An 18477-nucleotide genomic window follows, 5' to 3' on the forward strand; every position below is an offset into this window, starting at 1 on the left:
ATACTTTGTAATTGCTCCTGATGGGCAGATCTCCTTTGGAGGTTGCTCAGCCATCAGGAAGCCATACAGCACTCGTCCACGTGTATTTTGTATAAATTAGTGGGCTTGACATTATAAGAGGCTGCCCCTATGGGCACTTAAAAGAGTTCTCCTGGAACTTACCTATTGGCCTGCGCCTCTTTATAGAACCCGTCTTACGCATGGTTCTGAACTAACTGCTTCTGTCATCTGGATTGCTTACAATACCTGCTCGCCTCATGTGCTACTATTGTTTCCAACCAACTACGCTAGACTTCTTAAAGGTTGTGTTTCATTGACTCTTTTTACAGTAATTTCTATGACTCTTTTGTCTTTGAGACTCTCATATTAGCTTTTTCTACAAAAGCTCTTTGGCATGCCTATTGTCAACTATTTTCTTTCAGAGTAACTGCTAACAGCCAGAAGCTACTAGTTGTGGCCAAAGGCCTCATTGTTGGAGATTCATTCTTGCTCTTTGTCTCTAGGTACAGAGGATGAAGACTCTGAGGTACTGTCTCAAAACATCCATGTGTTTTCTATGACAAGTCAAAGCTACATTGTCATATTAGAGGTGTCCAGTAGCCCCTTAGCATGCCTCAGAGTGGGAGGCAGTGTTGGCACCGAACTTTGTCAGCCAGTCTCTTAGAGGACCTTACTGGAGTTTGTGATTGAGCTTTTACTTCTTCTGTTAGTATTCTGCTGAGACATATACTCTAATGATAGCTGCCACTCTGGGGTGCAGAACTTTCCATATAGATTGCCTTAAAAATAAAAGCACATTTTCTACACATGCATGCTGGGGAAAACTCTACTAAATATTCAGTGGTTCCATCAAATGCCTTTTATCCATTTGTAATACTTTAGCTTTCTGCCTTTTCATCTTATTACTTATTTTCAGGCAGAATAGATATAAAGGCTTCTTTCTGCATTATAGTCTTCACCAACTTAAAGGTATCAGGAAGTAGCCCTTGTGATTTTCCTTGCTATTATTCTTCCCATTTTTCCACCGCCTCCTGTAAGCACATACTTTGTGTCAGGTATTGAGAGATACAGAGAGAAAAGGCATAGTTTTCTCCCCTTGAGAGGCTCCTGGTCTACTGGAGGAAACAGACAATTCCAGCACAATATTATAAATACAATGATAGCAGTTAGAACATGAAGCCATGGGGGCAGAGAGGAAGAAATCAGCTGTGGGTGGGAGTGGAGTGGGTAGAAATATTGGAGAAGGACTTCTCAAAAGACTTCTCAAAACTTTTGAGATCTAAACATCTCAAAAGTTTAGATGCCTAAACTGTGCCTCAAGTGACGAATAGTAGTTATCCAGGTAGAGAATCCAGGCAAGGCTTATCCCTGGAATGATAAATTGGAGGACCTGCTGAACTTTTGTCAAGGCTGGTAACAGTGAAGTGAGGACTAGATCAGGAAGAGGTTTTTATATAATGCTTCAAAGTTTGCATTTAATTCTGAGGTTGATAAAGAACCACTGAACAATTTCAAGCAGAGAATGACATGTTATTCCCAGACATGTTAACAGTGAGACAATTAGAGTCATTTCTAGTCCTTGGAATAAAAATAACAGTAGTTTCCTAGTGGTTCAGCAAGGTATGTTTTAAATTTTGTCATCTTTTTAATCAAACAGCTTAAGGCTTCCTTTCTAGTCTGTTACCTTTTCCCCCTAATTGCATAATGTATATATTTTTAGAGCTTTTCATAATCAGGTACCACCTATTCATCTGATCTTAGTTCCTCTGCTTTGTGACATGTAACTTTTACTCTAGTAGAGTTGGTGCCCTCATCAAATATTCTAAGACAGAAGGAAATGTAGGCATTCTCTGGGTAGGTCTGTTTAGTACCTAAGAAAATGCAGGAAATGAGAGTGTGTATGTATTGAGCTTCTACTATGTGCCACACACTTTGCTAAATACAGGGAATGCATTGGTTACCATATCAGAAACACACAACCCATGTGTTTATGATGCTTAGTTTAGAGAATTGAAACAGTGCCATCCCTGGCAACCAGAGGGTACAGAACTACAATTTCAATCAAGTTTATGGTCATAGGTTCTTGTACATTAATTGACATGACAAGTATATCTCACTCCAATTTTGATATGAAGAAATGTTCCCCCCTTAAGTATCCTTCAACTTTCTCTGTGCATGTTGGTGGCAGCAATTATGTCTCAAGGTCTATCCTCCATGGTCTAGCGCTAAAGATACAGTGGTTATTTAGTACATTTACATGGGCTTTTGTTTCTAATATTCTAGTGTAGCTAATCAATTCATATTAACTTGGCTTTTGCATTAGAGGATAAGAAAGGTGGAGAATAGGTTCATCTCAATTTCTGGCTCTCAGTGACTGGTAGTTAACTTCTGGGAGCACTACCTTGAGAGGATTCTGAGGCTTCATCTGGGTTGAGTGGGAGTAGAATATAAATACATCGATTGATGATGAATGCCACCTGCTGGGAAAGGAGGGTAGAGGCACTTATTTGCCGACATGGCTCTAAGAAATGGGAGAGCTGCTATCCAGTTGTGTGTGAAAAGATTAACTGGCAACTAGAAAGTTCGAAACTACCCATTGACTAGTTCTGGCTTGGAGAACTATGGCCTATACTTGCCAGTTCATATCTTATGTCTCTGCCTGGGTCTGTCTATGTCAAGTTATTATTTACTAACTTAGTAGAAGCTTAGTAGACTCTGTGAAGATGATAAAGCCTGAAACAGCAAGCCTGTGATAGACTGTGATAGACTGAGCCTTTATAGTATCCTTAATGCTCCAGAAACTTGATTGACTGGAAACTTTTTCTCTTTCTTTTTATTTTTTATTTTTTTTGAGGTAGAGTCTCACTCTGTTGCCCAGGCTGGAATGCAGTGGCATTCGGGTTCAAGCGATTCTCCTGCCTCAGCCTCTCGAGTAGCTGGGATTACAGGTGATTACCATCATGCCTGGCTAATTTTTGTATTTTTAGTAGAGACCAGGTTTCACCATCTTGGCCAGGCTGGTCGTGAACTCCTGACCTCATGATCTACCTGCCTTGGCCTCCCAAAGTTTTGGGATTACAGGCGTGAGCCGCTGTGCCCAGCCTGGAAACTTTTTCTCTGAGATACACAAATACATTGCAGCCTGTTCCTGATCAACCGTTTAAGTGGAATAAAAAGTCCTAAGAAAGTTCTTGAGAAGAATAAAATTGAGACCTCCACTCTGAACAGGTATGGAGCATTCAATAAGGCAAAGGGTCGGAAATCTTGCTTAACTTCTTACTGTTCCCATCTGTAACTGGGCATAAACCTATATGATCATTTTCCTTTCACAAAGAGTCCATCAAGTAAATACTCGTTAAAGCCTATGCTTAACTTGAGCACTAGTAGTAATGACTCGCATTATCAGTGGGGCTCTTGGGCTGGCACTCATGGCTCTGTGATTCATGAGGGCAGAGTAACTGACTGGCTTACAGCTGTCTTTCTTTTTCTGGCTGGCCTGCCTGCATGCCTAGATGACTGAATGGCTTTTTTCAGAATGAAGTATGGACTAAGGATTTTGCTACTTCAACATCAGTTTCCTGGATCTTTTCTTCTACTCCAGCTTGCCATATGTCCCTTTTATCTTTTCCTGGCCTCTCTCTTACAAATGGGGCCATAGATCAGAGAGGATGGCCCCATCTGGTGAAAGCTAGCTTTCAGATATGCTTCATTTGACCCATAGAGTGTTGGATTACACAGAATTTTAAAAATTTAATTAACTGTCAACATTGTACTATTGGTTTCAACTTTATCTGAAGTTTTTTTAACCTTTATTTTGAGCTCTAGAACTTGGACATTTTCTGGCTCCTGCCTTGCAAGTCTGAACCTCAGTTCCAGTTTTCTATTTCTGGTGCTTAGTCTTTTATCTTTGGCGGATCCTGACCACTGTTAACAAAATATAAAGCATAAAAATGGTGGCATCCATCCGATGCAGCATTTGGGACTTTGAGCCCCAGGTTGGGTGTCAGCTGTATCTCAGCAGGTGGAGTTAGTTTACTGACCCCTGTTAGCAAGACCAGAGATGCAGATGTGGCTCTGTTCATGCCAGATATTAGGTTCTTCTGACTTTGGGATCTAAGAGGACCATCTGCTGCCACATTTGTGCTTGGACTTCACTGTCGGAGTTTGATCAATGGCATCCTGTGATAAAAAATGATGTTCATGAATATGAATCTAAATCTGAGCAAGTGTTTGCTGTGTGTACATCTCATAAATGTCACATTAGGCAATTAAGTATATACAATTTATAAATAAGTATATATAATTTATAAATACACATATGAAGTTCATAAATAAATAATATATAACCTATAAATAAATGTATAAAGCTATGATTTTATAGTTTATTAAATCCAGAGTTTTTCTTTTGTTGTAGCCATGCCTCTTAGGCTTGACAATTGGCTTAGAAATTATCCTCAGTGACAATCTTTCTTTTTCTTCTTTTTTTTGTCTCACTCTGTCACCCAGGCTGGAATGTAGTGGTGCGATCTCAGCTCACTGCAACCTCCATCTCCAGGGTTCAAGCAATTCTCCCACTGCAGGTTCCCGAGTAGCTTGGATTACAGGCATACCTCACCATACCTGCTAATTTCTGTATTTTTAGTAGAGATGGGGTTTCATCATGTTGGCCAGGTTGGTCTTGAACTCCTGGCCTCAGGTGATCCACCTGACTTGGCCTCCCAAAGTGCTGGGATTACAGGCAAATGCCCCGTTGCCCAGCCTGAATCTTTCCTTCTTAATAACTCCATGCTATACTGTCTGTTGGTTTATTCTGGCTTTTCTCAGTAAATAACAAAATTAATGGCGATCACTACCACTTACTGAGTGCTTATCAAGAGTCAGAAACTATGTAAAGTTCTTTTATATGTGGGACCATCATCTCCTTTATTTCATACAATCCTATGAAGTAAGATATTATCTACATTCTACAGTAGAAGAACATAGGCTGAGACAAGTTAAATATCATGCCCAACGTAACACGGTAAGGTGTCCAAACCCTAGTTAGGGTGCCTCCAAAGGTCATGATCTTAACCATGGCACTATACTGCTACTGCAATCTAACATCTAATTTAATAAAGATATGAACATTTGGTAAGCACCTATATAGTTAGGAGCAATTTCAGATTTTAAAATGTGTAATTAATATTTCTTATTCATAAGGTGTTTAAAATCTATTGAAAAGACCAGACTTGTGCTGTACAAAGATAACAAAGTTGAGAGTTTTAAGTGACAGGGAGTGGAGTGGACAGTTTAGAGAAGGGAGACATCACAGCAGGCCCAAATCATCGGCTGCCTGAGGGAAAGAAGGGAAGTGGGGCAGAGACAGTGGGATGTGTGATTCCGCAGAGACCCCAGAAGCAAGATTCTTTCACAACACTTCTTAGTCATTATTTTACCCTGAGTAGGAATGTTACACAATAATAAGATTAGCCCAAAAGTTTTATCTAGAAGCTGTATCATCCTGGAAACTGAAGAGAAAAAGTTCATTTCATTATTTTCTATTGTCAAAGGATTCAATTTGGGAGGGAGATAAGTATATCTTTATTTTTTGCTTGTTGTGAGTAAACTACTTTGCAGTTAGGTGTACAGTGGAAAAGCTTTATTGAGATTTGTAGCCAACTCTGCTCCACTCATGAGTGCCCCAATACTGGCTTCTCCACCATTCCATTTCTCCAACTTCAGAAAATGTCCCCAGCATCCTTACTTTCAAACCTTCTCCACTGATGTGGAGTGGATCATCGGTGCTCAGGCTTCAAGTCACAAACCTGTGAATGGCATGGTCTTATCCACTGACCTGGTGTTTTTTATTGAAGTTGTCCTCTATGCAGATACTTCCAAAACAAGGGAAAAGAAAGACCAGGTGGTAAACCTCCTATTCCTTGGCGGGAGAAATAGTGCCAAGAAGCCATCTGGGTACTCCAGGGCACATGCCTACATCCCCTCATTCTTTCTAGTTCCCTTGCTGGAGTGCGTAGGGATGGGGCATTTACAACAGAACATGTGGAAACACATTCTCAGAAAGGTGAGAACAGAGTGGCCTGGGATAAGATGGCAGAGGGAGAGAAGAAAATACTTCTCTGAGTGGGGACTATCTCTAATTCTTAGTTTATTCTCATGTACCTGCCTTCTGACTCAAATACCTTGGAAGAATTGGAAGTAATAAGTGCATCATGCAGGGTTAGAATACTCTCTCTTTTTCCAATCAAGTGGGTTGGGCAAGAGGGCAGACAGCTTCCTCATTGGTAGGTAAGAAAAGGATTCTGATTTATCAGATTGTGGGATCACCAAGTACCAGAGTAGCCCGGGAAATTCTCAAATGGATTTGAAAATCTTGGTGAAGGGGCATCATTTAGAGAGGCTGGAGAGAAGAGAAAGGTACTGCAGCCTAGGAAACCCAATGAACAAAAATGCAGAAGCAATAACACCTGGGTTCATACGGAAGCCTTTGAGGTGATCCCTAAGTGGGGAGGTATAGACATCCATTAGAAATGGATTGTACGGGAGGTGAAGGGCTTTGCACAGCAAGATGGACTCGGGTGTGGTTTTTGTGCATGACTAAGGAGTTTCTGCTTTGTGTGTAGGCATGGGCTACAGGAGGGCCTAGAAATTGCCCTCTCTGGAGCATATCCTTACCCCAGTGCAGTCAGAGAGATAAGGGCTCAAGTCCTGTTTATGCATTTAATAGCCTACATGATCTTGGGCAACTATGTATCCCTGCTGAGTCCCATGTCTGTAAAATGGGGCTAATGCTACCTATTTCATTTGCTTATTGTATATGATATAAAACAGTGTTTGCAAAGTACCTGGCACATGGTAGACTCTCAATTTTTGTTACAATGTTCCGGCTCTCAGCTTGTCTTACTCCTGATATTGTTCCTGTATGTCTCTGTATTAAAGATCATGGAGGAATACAAGTATATTTTTTTTTCCTGAGAGGCTTCGTCTTAACTCTGAGATTCTTTCCTCAGCTCTTTTACTGTCTGGTCTCCTAAGCATGAGTTATGTGTCCAAACAGTAGTCTTTACAAGCCCATGGGTGGGAGAGTAAGACCAGCTTGTCACTGTTTGTGACTCTGTTTCTGTACCTCCCAGCCTGTGTGACATCTTCCCCCATAGAGAGTCATTTCTACTTTGTCTTTAATTTCTCCTCGCCGAGGCAACTTGTCAGCAAGGCTGCTTTCTGTCACTTGATGCCACATCTCTTCCTAGTTCAGCCGGCCATTTGGGGACATTCATTTAGTTGACAGTCTGATTTTACAGACAACATTGTACCAGACACTAATTTGCCTTGTAAGGGGGTCCAGCAGGGTTTCCTGCCTCCATGCTGATCCAAGGTGCCAGTACACTTCTGCATGGCTGTGGCTGTGGTTCTGCACAGAGCAGGTGGGGAAGGTGAAGATATTAACAATGGAGAGTCCCAGTTGAGCATCACTGGGCTACAAGTCCCTTACCCTCCTGTCCTTTTCCTCTTGGTAGAAAAACCTTCACAGAACCTCAGTTCAGGACCCTGTCCATTTCCAACAGAAACTCAACACTATGGGGGATGAAGATATAGGATTCTTTCTTCCTAGTTTTGTGTGCCAGTTTAGAATTGTCATGTCCTACTATGTCTAACATCCCGTTTGATCTTGACAACAGCCCTGTGGGGTTGGAAAGAGGGACAGTTTGTAGAACAGATATCCAGGCTCTTACCTTTGGAATAAATAAAATGGGACTCAGAAGGGTTATTCAGCTGTCAGTGAGAGTGATGTTGGCTTTTTATTCACAACAGTGAAAATTCCGTATAAATAGACAGGTAATTTCAGGGCCATGGAGTAGATAGAGCACTCACCTTCAAAGAGCCTTTGAGAGAAGTCTGGTTATCTCTGTCTGGCCAGTTTCTGGCCCTTGATTCTCTTACCTATCTCTTCAGAAATCTTCATTCCAGCTACTCACCTTCCCTCCCAGTCTCAGTCAGGTACCCTTCTCGCAGAAGAGTTCCTCTTCACTGCTCTTGTATGTTGTTAAAAGCCTTTTTTTTTTCCCTCCTTTTTATTCTGTCCCCAGCCTCCTGTAGGAATGCCTGATCTCTCTTTCTACGTATTGTTCCATGGAGCCAAGCCTCCTTCTGTCCCTTTGGGATGACCTATTGTTATACATTAATAATTAACCTTTACTAGGAACTCTAGTCATAGGCATTTAACCCAAATGCAGAAAAAGCCAAAGTTTGTTTATGACAAAGAGATCTCACATGCTGAGGTATAATAGTGAGGGTTAGAAAGGAGAAGCTGACGCTCATTAAACTTTTATGATTTCTTTTCTGGTTTACTCACTTGAGTGATTGCCTGAGGATCCTGCAATATTTCCCTTTGCACATGGTCAGCCCAGTTTAGCTAAAATGAAACATCCGCTTTTGAATTGTGAAGTTGAGCATGCATGACTTTCCATGTAATGTTAAAGATAAGCCTCACAGGTGCTGCTAGTGGGGCCTGGTTCAGAGCATGTGGACCCTGGGGCTCAAGTGCCTAGGTTTGAGTCCTGCTCTGCCACTTATCAGCTGTGTGCCTGTGGGCTGGTTCCCTAACTACTCTCTGTGTTCATTTTCTGCATCTGTAAAATAAGGGAATGATTACAGGTATCTCAAATGGGTGTTGTCTGTATCTAATGGGATGGAGAGGTGTTAAATCCTTACTACGGTGCCTGGTAGTAGGTGCTGAATAAGGGTTAGTATCATTATTTTCAATGTTATTGACTATGGTTAGGTCCATGGTCAAGGTTACATAATAGCGAGTCATTTTCAATGCTTCCTCATGGTTATATATCACTCTTACACTACCCATTAGAATGCAAACCGCTTTGCTTGATTCTCTCCTGCTGATGGGAGATGGGAACTAATTCTAAACTTGGATATGAGGGATTATATGATATGTGCTGGAATGACCCATCCAATTAACTTTCTCTCACAGATATGGACAGATGAGGCTTATTTTAGAAATTAGCCATTGTTGTTTTGGAGATGATAATATAACCTTTTCAGGGCTGTGGAAAGAACAAAATGAGATTAACAGTAATGCTCTAAATAGCTGTGACTTTTGTGCCCTGATGATATTCCATTCCTAAGTGCTTTACATGTTTTAAATCATTTTATTATTACAAAATAGTTTGTTTATTCCTATATTCCCAATTTCAGGAGAGGAAACAGACGCAGAAAATTTACTTTGCCAAAGTCACATAGCTTGTAAGTAGTAAATGTGGAATTCAAACCTAAATCTGGGTCCTGACTTAGAATTTGAATAAGCTAATATAAAGAAAATAGCAAAGTAGTTGATATGCTCAATATTCAGATCCTTGTCTATTTCCCTTCCATTGTTTTCTGCTTATTAAGTTTTTATGGATATGACATTGCTCAGAGATCAGAGCACCAAAAACCATTCCAGGGTACTATATCAAATTTCAGTTCGAATAAGAGTAAAACTTTTGTGAAATTCTAATTTCAGGGAGAAAGATTAATTTCTGCTTTTAGATGGATTGTACCTGGTTTAGAAAATCATAACGGACTTTTTTTTCATAGGTTATTGGGGTTCAGGTGGTGTTTGGTTACATGAACAAGTTCTTAAGTGGTTATTTGTGAGATTTTGGTGCACTCATCACCCAAGCAGTATATACTGCACCCTATTTATAGTCTTTTATTCCTCACCCTCATCACACCTTTTCCCTCAAGTCCCCAAAGTCCATGTATCATTCTTATGCCTTTGCGTCTTCATAGCTTAGCTCCCACATATCAGTGAGATCATACGATGTTTGGCTTTCCATTCCTGAGTTACTTCGCTTAGAATAATAGTTTCCAGTCTTATCCAGGTCACTGCAAACGCAATTAATTCATTCCTTTTTATGGCTGAGTAATAGTCATATATATATGTGTCTGTGTGTGTGTGTGTATATACACACATATATATACACATGCATATATATACATATATATATGTATGTATATATATATCACAGTTTCTTTATCCACTTGTTGATTGCTGAGCATTTGGGTTGGTTCCATGATTTTGCAATTGCAAATTGTGCTGCTATAAACATGCATGTGCAAGTATCTTTTTCGTATAATGACTTCTTTTTCTCTGGGTAGGTACCCAGTAGTGGGATTGCTGGATCAAATGGTAGTTCTACTTTTAGTTCTTTAAGAAATTTCCACACTGTTTTCCATAGAGGCTGTTAGACAGTCATAACAGATTTTTTTAAACTGCCATCCTCACTTTCTCCACCTACCTACCCACTCTGCAGGACAGTGGCCATGGCTTTGCAGCAGTGTACACTAACCTTGCGTAGGGCACGGGGGCAGAAAGCTCTGCTGGACCTCCTTACAAGGTGAATTAGTATCTGGTTCAGTATTCTTTGTAAAATCAGACTCTCAACTAAATCAATGTCCCTGACTGACTGACTGACTGAAATAGGGCTTCAGGGTGTCTCATTCTACCACTATACAGAGGGCACATGCAATGTGGAAAAAATAAAAACAAAAACAGACCTCCATCCCCACCAGCTTCTAACACTTAATCTTTTCTTTAAAGTAACACATCCACAGGGTTGAAAAAAAGTCTAACACTACAAGAGGGCACAGTGAAAAGTAAGTCACCCTCCCATTCCAGAGTATTAATCCCACAAATATACTCCCCAATGACAATTTTATAGTTACAAAGAGACTTTATGCTTACTGGAGCATATATACATATAATGCTCCCACACCCCCACACTTTTACACAATGATAGCATATTGCACCCTCCATCCTGTTCCTTGACAATTTCACTTAACAATGTGACTTGGAGAGCTTCCACATCAAAACCAAAAGCAATACCTTGTTTGCAAGGCCTGCCTAATATTCCATTATAAAGCTGTGCTGTCTGCTATTGATGGTCATTTAGGTTGTTTCTGGTGTTTTACTAAGGATGCTTCAGTAAATCACTTTGTATGAGGTATGTGAATCCGTGCAACTCAATCTCTCTTGATTTTTATTTGCAAGCTTATGTTGTATAACTTTCTGACAACACAAGAAATTGGCCAGGAGACAAGAGAAATTCTGTAGAAATATAGAGGCTTTTTTTAGAGCTTGTGTGCACATCAGATGTTTCTTCAGATACTTTTTTGATTCCTGTGTCTCATTGTTTCTCATGTTGTTTTGAACTATGTCCTGAAGCTTCTTCTTGGGTCATTTTTCCAGGTGCCCAGTGAGTGATGGATAGATATTGTTTGCAAGATTGATTCACATGGCACTTTTGTTTGGCTTTTGACAGGTTGTTTATAAGAATAATGACATCCGTCTGGAGCTGTCTCGCCTGGCCCGAATTGGGGATACCAAGATGAAAATCTATGGCGAAGTTGTGTTTAAGTGTGAGAATGTGGCCACACTGGACCCCATCAACTTCGAGACCCCAGAGGCTTACATCAGCTTGCCCAAGTGGAACACTAAGCGTATGGGCTCCATCTCCTTTGACTTCCGTACCACTGAGCCCAATGGCCTAATCCTCTTCACTCATGGAAAGCCCCAAGAGAGGAAGGATGCTCGGAGCCAAAAGAACACAAAAGTAGACTTCTTTGCCGTGGAACTCCTCGATGGCAACCTGTACTTGCTGCTTGACATGGGCTCTGGCACCATCAAAGTGAAAGCCACTCAGAAGAAAGCCAATGATGGGGAATGGTACCATGTGGACATTCAGCGAGATGGCAGATCAGGTAGGAAGAGGCAGGGTGTGTGATTGAAACTAGACAAAAGCTGTAGCTTCTCAGTTTGTTTTTTGGCTTTATATTTCTTAACTTTCGCTCTTGCATGCTTGTTGATTCTTTTGCTACTCTCTTTAATGGCTGTTGTAAAATTACGTTTCTGAAAAGATACCTGTCTCATAGATGGCTCACATTCTCCACTTCTCTCTCTTGTCACTCACTGCACAACTGTCTCAGTGATAGCTCTATGATCCTGGAGCTAAGGATGGTTTTACAAGTAGTATTTCCAGTGCTACCAGAGCAACTCTCATGTCACTGGTGTGATCTGCCCCCATTCCCCCATTCTTTGCTTCTCTTTTTCCTCATCACCATGGAAACCGATTGTGACATCATTATGTGATTATTCTGTAGGATAAACTTCACTGTGCAAGAGTTTATGCAACAACACACCCTTCAATAATTGGCAAGAGTCATGTTGCATGGAGAAATTATGACAAGAAATGAAAAGGCAAATTGATTTTTCCTGAAGATACATTCAATTTAAAGCCTTCCTTTGGTGTAAAAGCCTATATTTCACTCTTTGTTCAGACCTCACTAACTCTCTCTTCCTCTTCATAACCTTTTACATTTTGTTTAAATGGCTTCATTTCTGTAGCTGCAGATCAAACAAGCTAGCCCCAGGCAGTACATAGCTACTATGGAATAGTAACAAAGTGGGGGTAGGGGTGGGGCAAAATAGTCAGGGATTTTTGAATGCCTGGACAGTCTGCCTAGCTTTCTATGGACCATGTGGCAATGAAGGTCACATTCTGTGTTATCGGAAAGGGCATTTTCCCAAGAGCAGTAATTAGAGCATTAGCATTTCAGACTCATTTCCTGGTTCTCCATTTAGGTAGGATGTACTCAAGAAGGGTCTTGGCTTCATGTGCCATATTTATAGAGATTCACTCTCCTGATGAACATTAAAAAGTCTTTATTTGGGTATTTTCTTTCTAGGTACATTTGGCCAGTAAGAGAGAGCAGTAATTTCCCCAAAAGGCTGAAACTGGGAGTGACTGAGCTTTGGTGGGTTGACTTTTCTGCATAATTCCAAAGCTAGGCTGATGGCAGAGATAGCAATATTGCCCTTAGGAAGAGCTGGATGGATTCTTTGCAGAGGGCAGACGGGTGGCAGATTGCAGCCTTGGCTATTTTATTGCTCCGTAGAAATCTTTATTGGTTGTCTGAAATCTGATCAGAACCAAGAGCCTTCAAATTAAATGTGTTCGTTAAGCAAGAATGAATAGTGTTCTTTTTACACAGAAAAACACCCCCAAAATTAATTTCTTTGGCGGCTAAATCCCGCCACACTCCCCATCCTTCTTCTTCTTCTTTTCTTTCTCTTTCTCTGTTTTTCAGTAAAATGACAGCAAGGGCAGAGTCAGAAAGCTGTTCCAGAATTATAAACAAAACATTGCTGTTGTTTTTTAAGAGCATGTGTTTGGGATCTCTGAGGTTAGGTCATGGTGGACGGGTTTTGTGTCTGACTAACCTAGACCTTAGCACAGCATAAAAGTTACCTACCCATGTCACAGGTAGGCTAAAACACACAAAATTGCCATATGTTCATTTCTGTCTGCTCCTAATACAATATATTTTTTGCAAGTAGTGAAACAATTTTTGTTGTTTGAACCACTGGTAGACCCAACTTCAACAAATATGTTTGAATTTCAGAAGTCTTAAATTTCATACCTGGGTGCTAAAGCACTGGCTAATTCGTTTTTTTTTTTTTTTTTTTTTTTTTTGAGACAGAGTTTCTCACTTACTGCCCAGGCTGGAGTACAATGGAGCAGTCTCGGCTCACTGCAAACACTACCTTCCAGGTTCAAGTGATTCTCCTGCCTTACCTCCCAAGTAGCTGGGATTACAGGCACCTTCCACCATGCCTGGCTAATTTTTGTATAATTAGTACAGACAGGGTTTCACCATGTTGGCCAGGCTGATCTCGAACTCCTGACCTCAGGTGATCCACCCACCTTGGCCTCCCAAAGTGCTGGGATTACAGTCGTGAGCCACTGCGCCCGACCTAGCCAATTTTTTGAACTACTGATGAATTTGATCAAAGCCTATAAAAATGTACTGCGTAAACAAACAATTGTCCCATGAAAGCAGTATAATCTAAAATTTTAATACAATCTGTTAAACTTTCATTTTTTTCATGAGAATGTTTTCTGGTAACTTGTTTTAGATTATAAATCTATACTAAAGGGTAGTTATAAAAACAAGTGTATCTAAATGTGGTGCCTCCTTCCCTGATAATCTTGAAGAATAATATGACTAACAGTGATATAGAAAAACTTTTATAATCACTCCTCACTTGGGCAAGTGAGTCTTAGAACTTGTTAAGTGCATTCAAAACTGTTATGGTCACACACTCAGAGGACAGATTTTCCTCAGGTTGTCTTTAAGGCTCTAAAATTTAAATTGATTCTAGTATTGTCTTTACTTGGCAATAGACGTCCCCTCGTTTTAGTTGGTGATCAGATTAGCCCTGTGGACATGTGAGGGGTAAAGACAGAAAACTATGCAACAGAGAAAATAGTAAGAGATACAGACCTCAACTTCCTGCTTTGTAAGATAGAGAAAATAATAACTCCTACCTACCAAGATTGTTTTGAGGATCAAGTCCAAAAATGCACCTAAAATAGTTAAAATGGTGGCCAGGACATTATCGTTGTTATATGTGTTTGAAAGATTAAAAAACAAAAGGCGAAGCATATTTCTCTAGGAGAAAACTTCTAGGAGGGAGTAGGGAAGCAGATTGTTAAATTCCCCTTAATATCCTTTCTATGTTTCTATTCTTGTGTTGACTTTGTACTTTATTTATTTTTTAAACTTTAATTAATTAATTAAATTTTTTGAGTGCTAGTCTCGCTCTGCCACCCAGATTGGAGTACAGTGGCACGATCTCAGCTCTCTGCAATCCCCGCCTCCCAGGTCCAAGGAATTCTCCTGCCTCAGCCTCTTGAGTAGCTGGGATTACAGGTGCCTGCCACCACACCTGGTTAATTTTTGTATTTTTAGTAGACACGGGGTTTCACCATGTTGGCTAGGTTGGTCTTGAACTCCTGACCTCAAGTGATCTGCCCTCCTTGGCCTCCCAAAGTGCTGGGATTACAGGTGTGAGCCACTGCGTCCAGCCGACTTTGCACTTTAAAGTGTATATGTTTTATTCTTGATGTCATTTGATCTTCACAGCCCTTCAGGTTATATACCCTTCATAGCTGGAGAAATTGAGAATCAGACAGAGGTGAAGGCTGACTGATGGGTGGCACAACCCATTTATCTTGGTACCAATAAAGCACATCAAGAATAATAGATACCTATTTTTAAATTTTTGACAGGATGTTTAGATATCACCTAGTCCATTTCCTTAATTTTCTAGTTCGGGAAATTGAGCCATAAAGTGGTTCAGGGACTGGCCTAGGGTCATAAAGACATTTAGGACTAGAATCCCAGTTCTCAAGGTCCCAGGATAGCTTGTGGAGTTTCATCTTCTACAGTCTCATTTGATGCTGTCCAAACTCCATCCCCTTCCTGGGTCTGCTTATCTCTGACTTGATCTCCTGCTCACCTCCTCTTGCCTTCTCTGTTCTAGCCACACTACTTCCTACCTCAGGGCCTTTGTAGCTTCCATCCCCTCTGCCTGGCATGCTCTCTCTCCTGGACTTTGCATGGCTGCATCCTTCTCAACATTCTGGTTTCAGCTTAACTTTTACCTGCCTAGAGAGACTTTCAGTGACTCTACATTTTAAAGTAGAATGCATGAGTAGCTAGCACACCACCCATTTTATTCTTTTCCTAGCACCTGCCCTTAGCTAATTTATTTCATTTATTAGGTTACTTATTGTATTAGTCCATTCTCATGCTGCTAATAAAGACATACCCAAGACTGGATAATTTATAAAGGAAAGATGTTTAATTGAATCACTGTTCAGCATGGCTGGGGAGGCCTCAGTACATTTACAATCATGGTGGAAGGAGAAGCAAACACGTCCTTCTTCACATGGCAGCAGGAGAGAGAGAAGTGCAGTGCCAGCCAGAGAAATGCCAGATACTTATAAAACCATCAGATCTTGTGAGAACTCACTCATTATCATGAGAATAGCATGGAGGTAACTGTCCCCATGATTCAATTCGCTTCCCACCAGGTCTGTCCCACAACATGCAGGGATTATGGGAACCACAATTCAAAATGAGATTTGGGTGGGAACACAGCCAAACCATATCATTTATTTTCTGTCCCTCTGTTCTGGAACATCTGCTCAATGAGAGGAGAGACATGCCTATCAAGTTCATCTCAGTGCCTAGAACTATACCAGAGACAGAATAGGTCTTCCATACACCTTTATTAAATGATTAAATAAGGAATAATGTTTCAGTTAAAATGTATCACAGGGAATGCTCAAAATATTCACTGGCAGGGTTGGTAGTGAATGCCCAATCTAGAGAGTACCAGTGCATGGAGGGAGAGACAGAAGAGGAAGTTCCATCTTTTGGGGGTTGGTGAGCCCTTGAAGAAAACCCAGGCAAACATACAGAGGCCTCATTCTGTCTCAGTCACTCTTAAAAGTACTTTGCATATATTTGCTCATTTAATCACATCAACCTATGAGGTAGAGACAGTTATTTTCCCATTTTACAAATGAGGAAACTGAGGCACAGGAAGGTGAAGTCACTTCTTCAAGGTTATACAGCTCATACATGTTAGAGCTGGAATTTAAATACAAGCAGGAACTGTGCTGCTCTCAACCTGTATGGTCTCAGCCAAGAGGGTTAAGTAGAGAAAAGATACACTAGATGTCAGGTTACTGAGATTTTCCTGGGTCTTCCTAAGCACCAGGTTGACTTACCTGGCAGAGATTGGAACCAAGCGGCCTACATTGTCTTTTCCATTGTCTTGTAACATCCAGTTTTCTTGCTTGCATTGTTCTCTCCTGGCCAGCCAATGGCTGGTCTCAGCACTCACCTGTTAGGCTTCTTTCATTTGGTTAAGCAACTGGCAGACTCACCTGAGATCTGTCTTCCCACCCCAGGTACTATATCAGTGAACAGCAGACGCACGCCATTCACCGCCAGTGGGGAGAGCGAGATCCTGGACCTGGAAGGAGACATGTACCTGGGAGGGCTGCCAGAGAACCGTGCTGGCCTTATTCTCCCCACCGAGCTGTGGACTGCCATGCTCAACTATGGCTACGTGGGCTGCATTCGCGACCTGTTCATTGATGGGCGCAGCAAGAACATTCGACAGCTGGCAGAGATGCAGAACGCTGCGGGTGTCAAGTCCTCCTGTTCACGGATGAGCGCCAAGCAGTGTGACAGCTACCCCTGCAAGAACAATGCTGTGTGCAAGGACGGCTGGAACCGCTTCATCTGTGACTGCACCGGCACCGGATACTGGGGAAGAACCTGCGAAAGGGGTGAGTCAGCCTGGAGGATGGCAAGTGAGGGCCTGAGTGGGGCTGGTGTCTTATAGTTGGATCCCTGGACAGTCTAAGCCTTTGCACCTACCTGCGTTTTCTTTCTTCCAAGGGTTTTTGGGCTTACTGATTTCCAGATTGCACCCTTTCTAGTTTTGAATGCTTGGGTTTGTTTGGCTAAGACTGAGTTGCAGAAAGGGAAGCTTTATAATAAATATTACTGTAATTCTGATACTTTTTGATTAAATATTTTTTATTTAGAGAGGATAAATAATTCTCTTTTAGGACTCCAAGGGGGGCTAGCCAAATGGCTGTTTTATTCATTCATTTGACTTGTGCTTCTTTAGTGCTTTCTACAAGCTAACTCCTGGGTTCGGCTTTAGAAATACAATGTTGAACAAGACAGATTCATCTCTGTTTTATGGAGCTTGCTGCCTAGTGGAATACTTAGCCATTAAATAACTGATTACAAACATGGTGAGTTTTATAAGAGGCAGAGTGATGCATTAATTAAGAACATAAACTCTGGGACCAGACTGGGTGAGAAATCTGGCCCTCATACAGTGATGGTAATTTCATCATGGTAGTCAATATCTCTGAGACTTGACTTCCTCATTTGTAAAATAGAAATGATGAGGCACCTACCTCACAAGATACTAATGGTGATTAAATGAGTTAATAGGTTCCTGAGCATTTAATGTTAGTGATTATTAAAGTCATAATTATTCTCATCAGCATCATTAAAGAGAAGGTATAGAGAAGCTTGGGAGGCCCTTGCAAGGAGACCCAACATACTATACAGGTTCACCGTATAGTGAGCAACCCTGACACAGTTGAGGACCTGAACAAAGTCCAGAATGAACTGGATGCTTTGTTCCTTTCTGAAAAATGTCCAGAATGGAATTGGGGAACTGTGGGGGTGGGGAAGAGGGGCATGAGAGGGGACCAAAGAGATGAGGGCTGACCCTGTAGGCCAGGTCAGAATGGTAGGAGGATTCCCTTTTCATTCACCACTTCAGTATCTGACAATTGCACCTGATTTACAGTTTAAGTAAAGGGCAGAGATAAAGGCAAGAAGAGGGACAACATCAACACAAGGAGATTCCTGTCAAGTTATTTGCAGATTGCAACTTGGTCTATTTTTTTATATGCCGAGCACACCGAATCAAGTCCACAGGCTGTCAGCTTCTAAATTCTATGAAAGGATAATTTGCATCAAGACCAAGTTTTTGCTAAGGGTATAGCTTTAGGGCTTTGAGAATGCCGTACCTGTATA

The 18477-nt window shown here is 41.2% G+C and overlaps 1 protein-coding gene and 1 long non-coding RNA gene across 17 annotated transcripts in view; one reads left to right on the forward strand and one right to left on the reverse strand.

Moving 5' to 3' along the window:
* NRXN3 (neurexin 3) overlaps window positions 1-18477 on the forward strand; it is a 1700445-nt gene that overhangs the window by 547637 nt on the left and 1134331 nt on the right. For all 16 annotated transcript variants that reach the window (XR_012091017.1, XM_073011214.1, XM_073011222.1 and 13 more), the window contains 2 exons: window positions 11316-11754; window positions 16818-17201. Coding sequence is in view for 15 of the 16 variants with exons in the window: in XM_073011214.1 (XP_072867315.1) it covers window positions 11316-11754; window positions 16818-17201 (823 nt within the window). In the remaining variant the exon portion in view is untranslated. The remainder of the gene's footprint in view (window positions 1-11315; window positions 11755-16817; window positions 17202-18477) is intronic.
* LOC140710114 (uncharacterized) lies at window positions 5304-12059 on the reverse strand. Its single transcript, XR_012091019.1, has 3 exons — window positions 10880-12059; window positions 6843-6925; window positions 5304-5859 (listed from the first exon to the last, which is right to left on the reverse strand). It is a non-coding gene; the product is annotated as an uncharacterized lncRNA (long non-coding RNA).

Source organism: Chlorocebus sabaeus, chromosome 24 (assembly GCF_047675955.1).
Source record: "Chlorocebus sabaeus isolate Y175 chromosome 24, mChlSab1.0.hap1, whole genome shotgun sequence".
NCBI classification, from domain to species: domain Eukaryota; kingdom Metazoa; phylum Chordata; class Mammalia; order Primates; family Cercopithecidae; genus Chlorocebus; species Chlorocebus sabaeus.